Genomic DNA, 12,269 nt, shown 5'->3' with positions numbered 1-12,269 from the left:
AGTGTTCTCTCTGTATGTTGATGTGAACTAGTATCCTCGTTATGGTCTGATTTGTGGAGTATCCCGGTTTTCTGTTGCATATGTAAACATCATATCCTGGTTTCAGAAACCTGCATTGTGCAGGTTATGCTACCTGGAGTACTCTGATAGAAACCATGATACTGTGGCATGAAAGCATCTTATCCTGGTTTTTGAAACTCTTTGCTGGTACAGAGCATAGTGGCTAAGATGGTGAGAAATCAGGACAGAAATTTAGATACTGTTATGATTATGTATACAGAGATATGAATAAACACACTTTTCAACTTCCATGTATCATGTACCATATCCCAGATATGACTGAAATAGATTAAGACCCAAAACCAGAATACTCATGTAAACACATGCCCTAGAAAAAAGAAAAAAGCAGTGTCTTCTTTATTTTTAATTAGTTTAATGCACTCTATAGAAGGAAAGATACATTAGGTATCAAGGATTAAACACACCAGTCCATTATCTGATCCATTAAACTCACATTACTGTAGGGTTTATAGATCAGTGGATGCAAATTAAACACTATGCAGGCAGTAGTGCAGCTTTAAAGGACTGTAAATCAGTGCTCTAGTAATGACTGATGACCATGTGTGACACCTGATCATTGTGAATAGCAGTGGTAGGAGAATCAGGTCACTGAAGTCACGTGTCATGATGCCTGATGTCTGCAATGTATATGTCCCTGTTCGCTCGTACATAAATTAGCTGCTCTAGTTGGCTATCTGGCCAAATGATTATTCCAATCCAATTTCACTGGCAACACAAAAAACAACAGACCAAAAGACCTTTTAACACCTAGATAAGCTCTCTGGAACCACAGTAGAAGATGGATTATTAGTTTTGCAGCCTGGTATAATTGAGTGATTCATCTTCCAAATAGACAATCTTTGATTTAAATAGTGGAACCAGTGAACAATTTCCAGTTTCATTCACTTCTGCTGTCATTTGTTTTCATTAGACTTAACATAATGTCCTATAATTTTTTGTCCATCCAATAGCTTTGAAATAGCATGTTCCTTTTGCGCATGTGCGCGTGTGTGCATGTGTGTGTTTGCTTTTGTGTCTGTTTAATAAAGGTGTGATAGCATGTCAGCATTACTGTATTTTTAAAACAACAAAAAAATGGCTCTCAAAGATGCAAGGAATACATATTTTTATTATTAAGAAGCTGCATTAGATTCAATAAATTAAAAGTTCAATATGGAAGCAAGTTGAAGACATCAAAGTAATATTCAAATAGAACAGCTGTGAGTTTTTAAACTTAACAGGCAAGGGGCTATGTATATATGAACTGCAACTACCAAAACATATGAAAATGATGAATAAATCAGGGGGGTTTATGTAACTTTTATGATCCAGGATCTTGACCATTGAGCCTTGACGGCCATTCAACTCAGTTGCTGGGTGACAGGAGATGTTTTGTCCATGTCCGTGGATGTCTTATACACAAAAATGTGGAGGAACCATGGAGGATGAAGCACCCAGAGACTCTTAGTCGATGTGTTTGTGTGTCTGGCAGATGGCAGCCTCAGTTCAGACACCCAAAGCAGGAGGGATTGGCACATATTTCACAAGGATCTGAAGGCGTGATGATATACACTGGAACGTGCAAGAAAAAAAATCAAACATAATATTCATCTGACCTAAAATATGTTTATGTACCACCCAAGGGTCAGCTTTCCGCTTTTATAAAATACTGCTAATATTGATAATAGGATCTGTATCGGTCTCAATACACCTACAAGGGTGCCATCTGTGTCTAACAAGCTTTAATGGTTCCCAAAGACTATTTGCACAGCTTTTCATAGGCCTCTTGTCTGGCATTATCATTATAGAGCCACTTTATAGTGCAGCAGTTACAGAATGTGCATAATACAATGTGTAAACAGTGGACCCTAGGAATCCACTAGCGTAAACTAACTTGAGCCTGTGCTGGTTGTCAATGTCTTTAATCTCAAGCCTGAGAGAGAGCGCGTGCCTCAGTAATAAACCTGGAGATTAAAACCTGTGTGTAATTTGTTTCCCACATGAATTTGACAAAAGTCAGTGTGTGATAATCATCATACACATTAAACAAATGATATAATTCACTGACTGGCAAACTTTAGAGGTGCTAGTAAGCAGATTTTTGCTATCTTCGCACACAGCCAGGCAATGCCAAGCCAGGCCAAACAGCTGCTGGACTTGATGTGGGAGGACATTTTTGGTTATATTCTTTATCTTAGCATAGTCAACCGATGACTTTTAAAAAGCAAAAGCCAATTAACATAGCAACAATTAATTAATTAATTAATTGATCCAAGTACTGTTGGTGTAGCTGAAACCTGATGCAGCTTATTCTTCTCTGTGCCATGGAGCTCCATTGTTGTCCAGAAACACATCAGTGAACTGGGTGACATCTTCCTTCATTATAATGAATATGGTCATTATTTGTTTTAAATTAAACACACATGAACTGCCCTACTGAATTATATCAACTGGGAATGAATGGCTCATGCCTGAGTGCCATAGATAGAATAGGGAAGTAGGAGAAGTACTGAGAGATTGACTGAAATTATGTTATTGGCTCACTGTGAGTAAATACCCAATACCTCACCAGCGTAAGTTCTTATCCATGTAATACCCTCTACAGTGTGCTGTTTAGAGATGAATAGTGATTTGCCCATTTATATGTATATCAGAAAACATATTAGAAGGCAGCTTGAGAGGAGTACACTGCAATAGAACACCATAATGGCTCCATGCCTGAATAAATCTGATATCCAATAACATTTGCATATTTGTTTTTTTACCCCAGCCCCAGTCACACCTAGTCTGGAGAAAACAATGCCTGTTCCCTTCCCTTGGCAAACTGTCCGGAAGACCTGTGGCAGGAGAGGGTTGGCACAAACAGCTGTGACGCTCGTCTCGGCGAGGTGAGGGCTGACGTTGTCGTTTAAATCCATCAGCTCCTTCAGCTGCTTCACTGCCTCCAAGGGGAAGCTCCTGTCTCCAACCTGGAGGGGAGGGGACAAGAAGAACTTTGAGGCACAAGGAAAAATCTTGGTACGGTTCAAATTTTTGATTTGAGGAAGAGAGTGTGCAGTAGTAGACGTGTTGTAATGGGAATGGTACAAGGTGCAAGGGCTACAATTAACTGATGTATAGTCAAAGGAGAGGACTGGGTGGCAGCTTTAGCTGTGTTTTCAGGATAGATCGAACTGAATAACTAGTGCTGAAATGCATTTTTAATTTAAGAGGATGCAAAACACATTCTTCACCAATAGGAACACAACATCTGTATCTTTGATGTCAGCTTCTACTATCTATGAGATGGTTTTAGAAAATATAAAAACAGAGTAAAGACAGAGTGAGAAGAAAGAAACAAAACAAACAGCTTCATAAGATAAAAAATGTCAACAGCATTTCCAAGAACAGAGGGATACTCACCTTAACCTGCACGCCTAGTGCACCACTGCACACACACAGCACCAAAACAATGCAGAGAGATCTCATTTTCAGATGATGCAAGATGTCTTTCACTCTAGAGGAGCAATTCTTCTGTGGTTGCTGTGTATCTCGGCTGCCTTTTATAGGGTGCCTGGACAGATTAGTGAGTGATTTATTAACAAAGGCAACTGGCAGGTTGAGGGGAGTAAAGGTAGGGGGACACTGACCGGTCAAAGATAACCAAAGGCTGTTGTAATGTGAGGTCCATGGATCCTCTTTTTTAGTTTATAACCACTATCCTCTAAATTTGTTTATAACCTCTATCTCTGCAGCGTTCTCCGTCAGCAGGATATTTTATTATTGACTTTGGGTTTCAAACTAACACACCCGATCCCTCAGTGCCACATAATAAATCTCATCCCTTGTCTTTCTCCCACAGATATTTGTCACAGAGCTGTCTGATAAGGATGAGGCTGTATACTTACAGAGCTGATCCATATAGATCCACTTGTTTGAGTAGTTATGATATTTGCAAATGATGATGTTTTCCAGAAGCAAATGGAAACTTTTTTGTTTGCTTACACAGCTAAAAAATTGCACCTCGAAATTTAAAAAGTTCCTATAAGCTTACAGTGCTGAAAAACAGTTAGGAATCAATTGAATTCAAAGGATATTTTACACCCCTATTTCAAAATAAACGTGAATATCAGACAAATAACAAGTTTGAGTTTGGTCTGAAAGGGCAGATCTTTCCCAAAGTTTAACAATAGATAAGGGTCAAATCTGTGATGTCTTTATGAGTCAGAGTCTGCAGCTTTTCCATCCATGATGAATTGTGGTCTGACTGTGTGAACTCAAAGACATTGCTGCAGAGGTCACATCAGTCACAAAATCGATCTATTTTGCCAGGTTTCTCTCTTGCTGAGTTAAAAGTGGAGATGGAAGCTTTAGCTTTCTTGTTTATCTCTTATTTATAACTTTGAGAAAGATATTGTTATGCGCCAAAGTATCTACAGTTGACCAAAGAGACAGGAAATAGAGGTAACTGTGAGCAGCGATGCTGCAGCAATGACTTAGAGACTTAGACTTAGACTAGACTTTATTGATCCCTTGGGATGACTCCCTCAGGGAAATTAAGTTTCCAGCAGACAGAAGCAGCACACAGGACAGTTTGCAAACAACAACAGCAACTGCTTGCAAACAGTTATAGAGAATTGAATAAAAAAATAAACAGTAAACTCTTAATAGGATAAAAAAATGCACCGTAAACTCATAACTAAATATACAAACTATAAATAGAATAAAATAAGAATGAGATAGGATAAATAAATATGGAGAATGGGCTGAAAACAAGAAAACAAAGCAGGCAAACATTTACTAACTTATTACTCATACATAAATATGAATCCACAAATGTACGTAATACAATATGTGACCTTTCAGTTACTCACCCTTTTTATTGCAGACTCTTTGGTACACCCCCCCCCCCCACACACACAACAGAGAAAGAGAAGAGTCACGACCAGACACACAGACACAGACAGAGAGAGAGAGAGAGAGAGATAATTGAAATATCTGTCAATGAAAAACTATAAAATAACTAGACAGCTATTGTTTGGAAAATCAATGAATACTGTGGAACACTCTCATTGATTTTCATTGGTCTTCCCTGAACATCCATTATATAACTCAGCATGTAGGTCCTGTTGGACATTTGAATACATAATGAAGCTCATGTAGAAACTGTAAACTGACTTTCTTCTCAGGCAAAATGTTCCCATACAATAACACTTGTCATTTTCCACCCCTTGTTTTATTTTCATATTTTAATGTTAACCTATATAAATAAATAAAGGTTAGGGCAAAGTATAGGCAAAAAAAATGCAGTAACTGAATCTAAGATAACACATTGTTCCTAAATTTACAGTATTGGTTTGGACCTTTTCATGCAATGTTTTTGTCTTTGTTTTTATTATTTTCTACATTGTGGATTAATACAGAAAGAACAAAATTATGAAATAACACATGTAGTATGCAAAAAAGTGTAACCAACTCATCCCAAACCATCTCAACTGAGTTCAGGTCAGGTGATTGTGGAGTCCAGTTCACTCCATCAGTCTCCTTCTTAGTGAAATAGCCCTTACATGAGATGGGATGGTGCATTGTGGAAGCCATGTTGGTCAAATATGTATTGAATTCTAAATAAAACTCAACAGTATCACCAGCAAAGTGTCCACATGCCATCACACTTCCTCCATGCTTCAAGATGGGAACCATACATGCAGATACCATCCGTTAACTTTCTCTGCATCTCACAAAGACGTGGCAGTTGGAGCCAGTAGTGGTTTCTTGGCAGCAGCTGAACCATGATGACCTGATTCACACGGTCTCCTCTGAACAGTTGATGTTGAGATGTGTCTGCTATACTTGGGGGGGGTGCTGTTAATTGGTGGTTTCTGAGGCTGGTAACTCTAATAAACTTATCCTGTGCAGCAGAAGTAACCCTTGGTCTTTCTTTTCTGGGGCAGTCCTCATGAGAGCCAGTTTCATCACAGCGTTTCATGGTTTCTTCTTGAAATTTACCGAATCGACTGACCATCATGCCTGATGGACTGTTGTTTCTCTTTACTTAGTTGATTGGTTCTCGACCATAACATAGGATTAATAGGATGGTCAAATAGGGGTATTTGCTGTATACTGACAGTACAGCTCAATTTATGGTCTCATTCGCATTAAGAAGGCAAGAAATTCCACCAATTAACATTTAACAAGGCACAACTGTCAACTGAAAACCATTCCAGGTGAAATTCACATCTAATATCAGAATAAGGGAAAATTGTCATCTCAGCGACTTTGACTGTGGCATGATTGTTAGTGCCAGAAAGGCTGGTTTGAGTATTTCTGAAACTGCTGATCCCCTGGGATTTTCAGTCTAGTGTGGTTTGAAAAAGAAAAAAGATCCAGTGAACAGCAGTTTTTTCTATTGAACATTTAGTAAAACATGAAACTCAAGGACTTCAGGATGTATTAACTAATGTGTATGGATGTTTATGTTAAAATGCATGTGCGTATGACTTGGTTCCCAAATGCCATTGTCTCTTTGTTATGTTTTTAATTTAATCTAATTTAATTTATTCATTTGACCTGTATATAGAGTAAGTTGGCTAAACATACCCCTTATAATGCTCTGTTAACAGTTTAGAGGAAAAATACAACCAAAATAACAGGAGCAGACAAATGCAATCAGAAAACTGGCAGGCTCAGTGAAAGCAGCCTGGAAGTGTTTTGACCTTAAGGACATTGCAGATTATTCAGTGACACTACTGCATTAACATCAAAGGCCATTCTTCCTAGATTAGCTCTGGTTCTGGTAGCTCTGGTAAATATGGGTCAAAGCAGCAAGGATGAGATACAGTAGCAATTTACCAACAAATGCTATTAAAAAATAAGTACCAGTGGTTATTATGTTGCACAGATAGGGAAGGTTAGCCAACTGTATCATATAAAATGCCATGTGTGGGGAGTCTTGTTACTATCACTTATAATGAACCTAAGAGCTGAGTGGTAAATGGAGGCTATGGGAGCATAAGATTGGAAGCAGCAGCATATCAATAAATGGCATCCAAATAGTTCAGGACATATCTAAATTCTGTGTCAAATCATTCTTTACACTTTACACTCTTATCTCTTGATTAAATATCAATTTTGTTCATTTATTTATTTATTTCACAAAAAGTCATAATCACATTCAAAAAAAAAAAAAAAAAAAAAAAAAAATAGCCAGAAGCTGCCTTGTGTAATAAATGAAGAATGCAGCTCCTTCCAGTTTTGTTCAGACTGATCAGTGTCTTCACTTGTAGCTAGAGCCCTCATTTTAGTTTATTTTTCAGTGCTATACATGTGTATGAACCTGATAAAAAGCAGGGGAAAACAGCTGCAGTGATTTTTTTTCCCTACAAAGCAAGAAAAAAATTAAATCAACAACAGCAAAATTACTTTGCTGGCATATACACATACAGGAAATACTGCACAGCTTGCACTTTATATATTCACGTATGTTTGTATCACACTCATGATCATCATCTCTTTAATTACGTGCCTATAGGCGTCAAGGCTGTGAGTATATTGCAAGTGTCAGGGCTGGTATGCCAAGTCCCCTGATGCCCAGGGCTGACAGTGTATCTGTATAATGAGGTGGTTTAGCTGTGTCAGATGTGATGTGTAAAATAAATTATTCATTATGTCAAACACTGATATATTTTTGAGGCTGAGACAAGGGCAAAGCAGGCTTGAGCAGATGTTGCAACTAGTGAGGGCAATAGCTTGTGCAGTAGCTTGAAAATAAACACTACACAATATAAATAGACTATATGGCAGCCGGTAGTGACTCCAACTATTAAGAGTGAACCAGTGACCAGTGAACTAATCAGTGAAAAAAAAGAATTACTCAGCATGTATACACAGCATGCAAAAGAATTGAGTATTTCAATTTTGCAAATGCTCACACAGATGTCTTGTAGCTGCACTTCTTATATCAAAGCTCATTGGACTCATTGATGCGTCCAGCACCTCAGCAGAGAACGTTAACCACAAGCTCATTCTCATGAGCAGCATGCTGAATGTGCTTGTTAACCCATTAACCATATTACTGTTACAAGCCATTGGATATAGTCATGGCCTCATTTTTGCCAGTTTGTTTTGATCTTTTTCTGCTCCCTGGTGGCCAAAAATCAACTAATGCGGCTTTAAGTATATTTTTCAACACAGGTCACATTCTTGGTGGTAGTGCTGCTTTTCTCAACTACAACTAAAACACAAAACAATTACTTTTGTGTTAACATTTGTAGGGAAGACCACAATGTACACACAATCCATCAGTGAAGGCTTTTTATTTAAAATGTTAATAAAAAGGGGAAAAAATAAAAAAAGAACTCTCCTTTAAATACGTATACAAAGCTTGATAGGATAGAAATGTAACAAATAATGTAATTTTGAAAATAAAATATGAGACAAAACTTTTAGCAGAAAAATAAAGTAAATATGCTACAAAGTAACAGTTTACAAAAAACAAAAAACAGAAACAAAACAAAACCAAAAAACCCCATACCAAATAAACAGACTCAGAAATGAATCAGTCAAAACCTTGGTATTCAGGGATTATAAAGTAATTGTTTCATCATTACAGGCAAAGATTTGAAAAATTTCCTGAAATAGTTTTGGAGGGGAGAAAAAAAATCAAGTCTTAAGCTTGGCAAGATGCTTCTGGCTTGCTGGGTTTGTTTAGCAGCCAGTGCAGGCAGCAAAGGCACAGATCTCACAGACATCCAGGGGAACCATTGCTGCAATAGAAAGATGACAGATTAGCCACTGACATTAGACACTGCTGAATCACCTGTACTTTATTGTTCATGACTTGTAAGTTTCACTTGAAATCCCATCAGTTTTTAATGGTCTCACCTAGTCTGGCGAGAGATGCGGACGCTCCCCTCTGCTTACAGATTGGCAGGAGCTCCTGTGGGAGCATGGGGTCAACACACAGGGACATGGTGCTCGCCTTGAGTCGTGGGCTTTGTTGTCCCATTGAACCCCTGATCTCTGCCAGCTCCTGAAGCCTTTTGACAGCCTCAAGTGAGAAAGACAATCCATTTTCCTGGAAGAAGAGGCAGATGTTTGTATTATAGGATTGAAATGTAAGTAAACTAGTTTGCACAGTTTTAGCATCGTTTATAAATCTTCAGAACACAGGAATGCGTGTTTGTAGCTGTGTTGTTTCTGCTCTGTGACCCATGTGAATTATAGTATCTAGGGATAAATACAGTCACTCCTTCTTCTAATGAGTAGAGGTTATTGCCCATTGTCCTCATCATGAAGACATCTGTTAACAGAAATGCTAAGTGATGCACTTACTTCGACTTGCACGGCCTCAGAGGTCCAGCCAAGAACCAGGACCAGGAGAGTGACAGTGGCAAGTGTGGCCTTCATGGTGACAGGTGACAGCGGTTTGTCTTGCAGCCTCTTTCTGTTATCTCTTGCTATGGATGTACCCGGCAGGTGCTCAGCTCGGTGTCTGCTTCCCCTTGGTCCACAAGCCTCCTTTTAAACAGTTCTGCTCCTCAGCCCAATGGTCATGTGATCAAAGGTGCTACAAATGGGAGCTTTTCTCACGGGTTAATGAGTAGCAATGGAGTTTTACAGGGGTGTAAAAGGGAATTCATAAATCATACTTTGACCTCATCCCTTGTCTGATTATTTTTATGGATCCCTGGCTCACTTTTCTGCTCTGATCTGCAGGATTTATCCCACCTCTCGTGGGTTAAAGAGTTACCATGTGTTCCATTGATGACGATGAAGCCACACCAGTCCATTGTTAGAAAGTCCTATTACTCACACCCATAAAAATGATTTAACCAATGATTGTTCTACAAGATCATATTTGTTTTGTTTGGGCTTCACAGCATACAGTATATTGCCAATTACAGAAAAATACAGGTTATTAAATTAAATTTAAAATACTTCCATGTCATATCCTTGCTTTTCTTATCATCGTATGAACATGAACACACCCATTTACGCCTACCAAGGTTAACACAAACCATTACATTTATAAGCAAATATTAGCCCATGTGAGATGCCTGCAGTGTTCCCATTAGCCCCTGGTGTGGGATAATCAATCTTTACACTACTGCAAGACTCCTGTTCTCCGCTTCTGCTGCATAAAACATTTAGTTCAGTTCATTTATTTAGCCCTTGAGTCCTGCCTTCCCTCAAAGCTAAAGAGTTGTTATTTTGGTGGACAGAGGTTTGGTGACACATCGGCTGCTGCAGGAATTAAACCTGTGACCTTCCAGTAATGACAAAACTATCTAATCGTCTCGCCTCTCAAGGACAGAAAAAATCAATTGATTTCACTTGTGAGTGGCACCAAGCGTGCACCTGCATTAAAGGGTGGGGCAAGCCGGTGACACATCTGTGAGGTTTTTAATGAGCTCATTAAACGCAATTCTTTACGCAGAGCATGAAGGATTTATCTGTCTACCCAGCAGACACAGGGTGAGCAGTGGATCTTAACACTGTTGTCATCACCTAACTTTAATTTCTGTCAACTACAAATAGCGACTAAAACAGAAAAATCTAACTCACTGTAATGTATTCTTTAATTAGCAATATGTGATGATACAATTTGTGAGGTGATTCCTAGCAGATTAAGGATTAGGGTGGTGTTATTTTATGTGATTATCACAGGAAACCTAAACTGATAATGAATGTATTTGTGTAGCCATATGATATATCTGATATAGTAAATGTCTCTTTGTGTCAGAAGTCTATTTTCATCCAAAAACTAGTAAAAGCACATGATAATTACTGATATCTTAAAGTCATTTGTTAAAAGTATAGTGTGTATTTACTTACAAAGTGCTTTTTTACAAAATAACATCTTACACACTACAGAAATGGGCTCCTAGTAGTTTAATCTAAACCTGCCTTTGTGTGTTTATTCAGGATTCTCTGGTTTCAGCCCACAGTCCAAAGACAGGTGTGTTGGGTGTGTGACAGACTGGCACCATGTATGAAGGGATAAGCTCCTGTCCCCAGTGACCCCTGCACAGGATAAGCTCGATAGTGGAGTGATGAATAATGAAAAGCTGAAGTAATGCTGGTGTTACACTAACTTGCATTAGTAATAATTACACTGTATGCATCATACAGTCCAGGAAGACAGGTGGGAGTAGTATACAAGGCTGAGATTGTGTTGTTAATTAATAATCTTTGTTTCAGACAGGTAAGGTTCTTTTGAAATCAGGCCAACAGGCGACCAGGACAGCAGGAGAGGCTGCTCGGCAGAAATGTGTGGGTGGTACAGGGTCATGTACAGCTGAGAGAAAAAAGAAATTAGGATGAGGTGATGCCTGTTAATAATTTAAATTTGTTGAAATATTAAACACTCAGCATTTTGATGCTTTGATGTGATGTTGTGTGAGAAAATGTTTGGCTAAAGGTGACAGATTTGGCTCAGTCTGACATTTCACTACTTCACACTCACTAACCCCCTGCTCACCTCATCAGTGTGGGCTCTGCTCCTAGAAGCAGTGGTGACCAACAATTTAAAACAAATTGACCTCATATTTCAACCAAGGTATTGATTTCAAGTCAGTTTCTTGTCAAAATTTACTGTTTGGCCAAACGGTTCCCTGTTGAGCCAAGAAGTGAAAAATTGCTTCCAAGTCATGGGAAAGGGCAATAACTCAGACAGGTAAGACTGATGACAACCACTTAGGCTGGAGGAAAGTAAATCATCAGCCTGAGTGTGAATAGAACATGTTTATTTATCTGACCCCCCTCTCACAACAGATGTCTAACAGTCAAGTGGGTCAGCAAGCAACGTTTCTCAGAGACTAAGGACGCATCAACAAGCTCTCTTCATGTCTTTTGCTGAGCCTGAACCTGCGACCTTCTAAGTTTAAAGATGTTCCTTAAACCTGCATTCATTTGTTTTTTTGGACATTTGGGATGACAGAAAATAAAGAAAAACATAACAACCCCCCTTCAAAATTGTCTGCTTTCACATGCAGCAGACATGGCAGGTTAATTTTAGGTCATGTTTCCAGCCACATGCTAAAGTCTAATCATGCCAAAGTCTCCACCAGCTCCTGAGGGAAATATCCAGCACTTTAGCTGCTAAATGCTTCACTCTTACACTCTCATATTGCTTATTTTCTTCCATGTACTGTAACTTTTTTAATATTGCCTCACACTGCTTTTACATTTTGTCTTAATGCTGTTTATATCTTATGTAAAGTTAAACATTG

The 12,269-nt window shown here is 38.6% G+C and overlaps 2 protein-coding genes across 2 annotated transcripts; both read right to left on the bottom strand.

The window, feature by feature from the left end:
* Positions 1-1,169: 1,169 nt before the first annotated feature.
* Positions 1,170-3,589, bottom strand: LOC108902517 (guanylin). Its single transcript, XM_018704408.2, has 3 exons — positions 3,463-3,589; positions 2,843-3,029; positions 1,170-1,632 (listed from the first exon to the last, which is right to left on the bottom strand). The coding sequence occupies exons 1-3, from the start codon at positions 3,526-3,528 to the stop codon at positions 1,562-1,564; spliced, it is 324 nt and encodes a 107-aa protein (XP_018559924.1). The 5' UTR covers positions 3,529-3,589; the 3' UTR covers positions 1,170-1,561.
* Positions 3,590-8,334: 4,745 nt separating this feature from the next.
* On the bottom strand, positions 8,335-9,559 carry si:ch211-220m17.5 (guanylin family protein). The gene is made up of 3 exons (XM_018704407.2): positions 9,370-9,559; positions 8,920-9,112; positions 8,335-8,801 (listed from the first exon to the last, which is right to left on the bottom strand). Exons 1-3 carry the CDS (start codon positions 9,442-9,444, stop codon positions 8,743-8,745), a joined length of 327 nt encoding a protein of 108 aa, XP_018559923.1. The 5' UTR covers positions 9,445-9,559; the 3' UTR covers positions 8,335-8,742.
* Positions 9,560-12,269: the final 2,710 nt, after the last annotated feature.

The sequence above is a fragment of the Lates calcarifer genome, linkage group LG12, assembly GCF_001640805.2.
Source record: "Lates calcarifer isolate ASB-BC8 linkage group LG12, TLL_Latcal_v3, whole genome shotgun sequence".
NCBI classification, from domain to species: domain Eukaryota; kingdom Metazoa; phylum Chordata; class Actinopteri; family Centropomidae; genus Lates; species Lates calcarifer.
Note: the sequence above shows the minus strand (reverse complement) of the source record. Positions and strands in the feature narration are given on the sequence as shown.

What these genes read in the sequence shown, in the direction of transcription:
- LOC108902517 (XM_018704408.2), bottom strand. Translation starts at nt 3,528, where the DNA reads ATGAGATCTCTCTGCATTGTTTTGGTGCTGTGTGTGTGCAGTGGTGCA. An exon ending in CACTAGGCGTGCAGGTTAAG is followed by an intron (nt 3,030 to 3,462) that starts GTGAGTATCCCT and finishes CCTCCCCTCCAG; the next exon opens with GTTGGAGACAGGAGCTTCCC. An exon ending in CATTGTTTTCTCCAGACTAG is followed by an intron (nt 1,633 to 2,842) that starts GTGTGACTGGGG and finishes TGCACGTTCCAG; the next exon opens with TGTATATCATCACGCCTTCA.
- si:ch211-220m17.5 (XM_018704407.2), bottom strand. Translation starts at nt 9,444, where the DNA reads ATGAAGGCCACACTTGCCACTGTCACTCTCCTGGTCCTGGTTCTTGGC. An exon ending in CTGAGGCCGTGCAAGTCGAA is followed by an intron (nt 9,113 to 9,369) that starts GTAAGTGCATCA and finishes CTCTTCTTCCAG; the next exon opens with GAAAATGGATTGTCTTTCTC. An exon ending in CGCATCTCTCGCCAGACTAG is followed by an intron (nt 8,802 to 8,919) that starts GTGAGACCATTA and finishes TTTCTATTGCAG; the next exon opens with CAATGGTTCCCCTGGATGTC.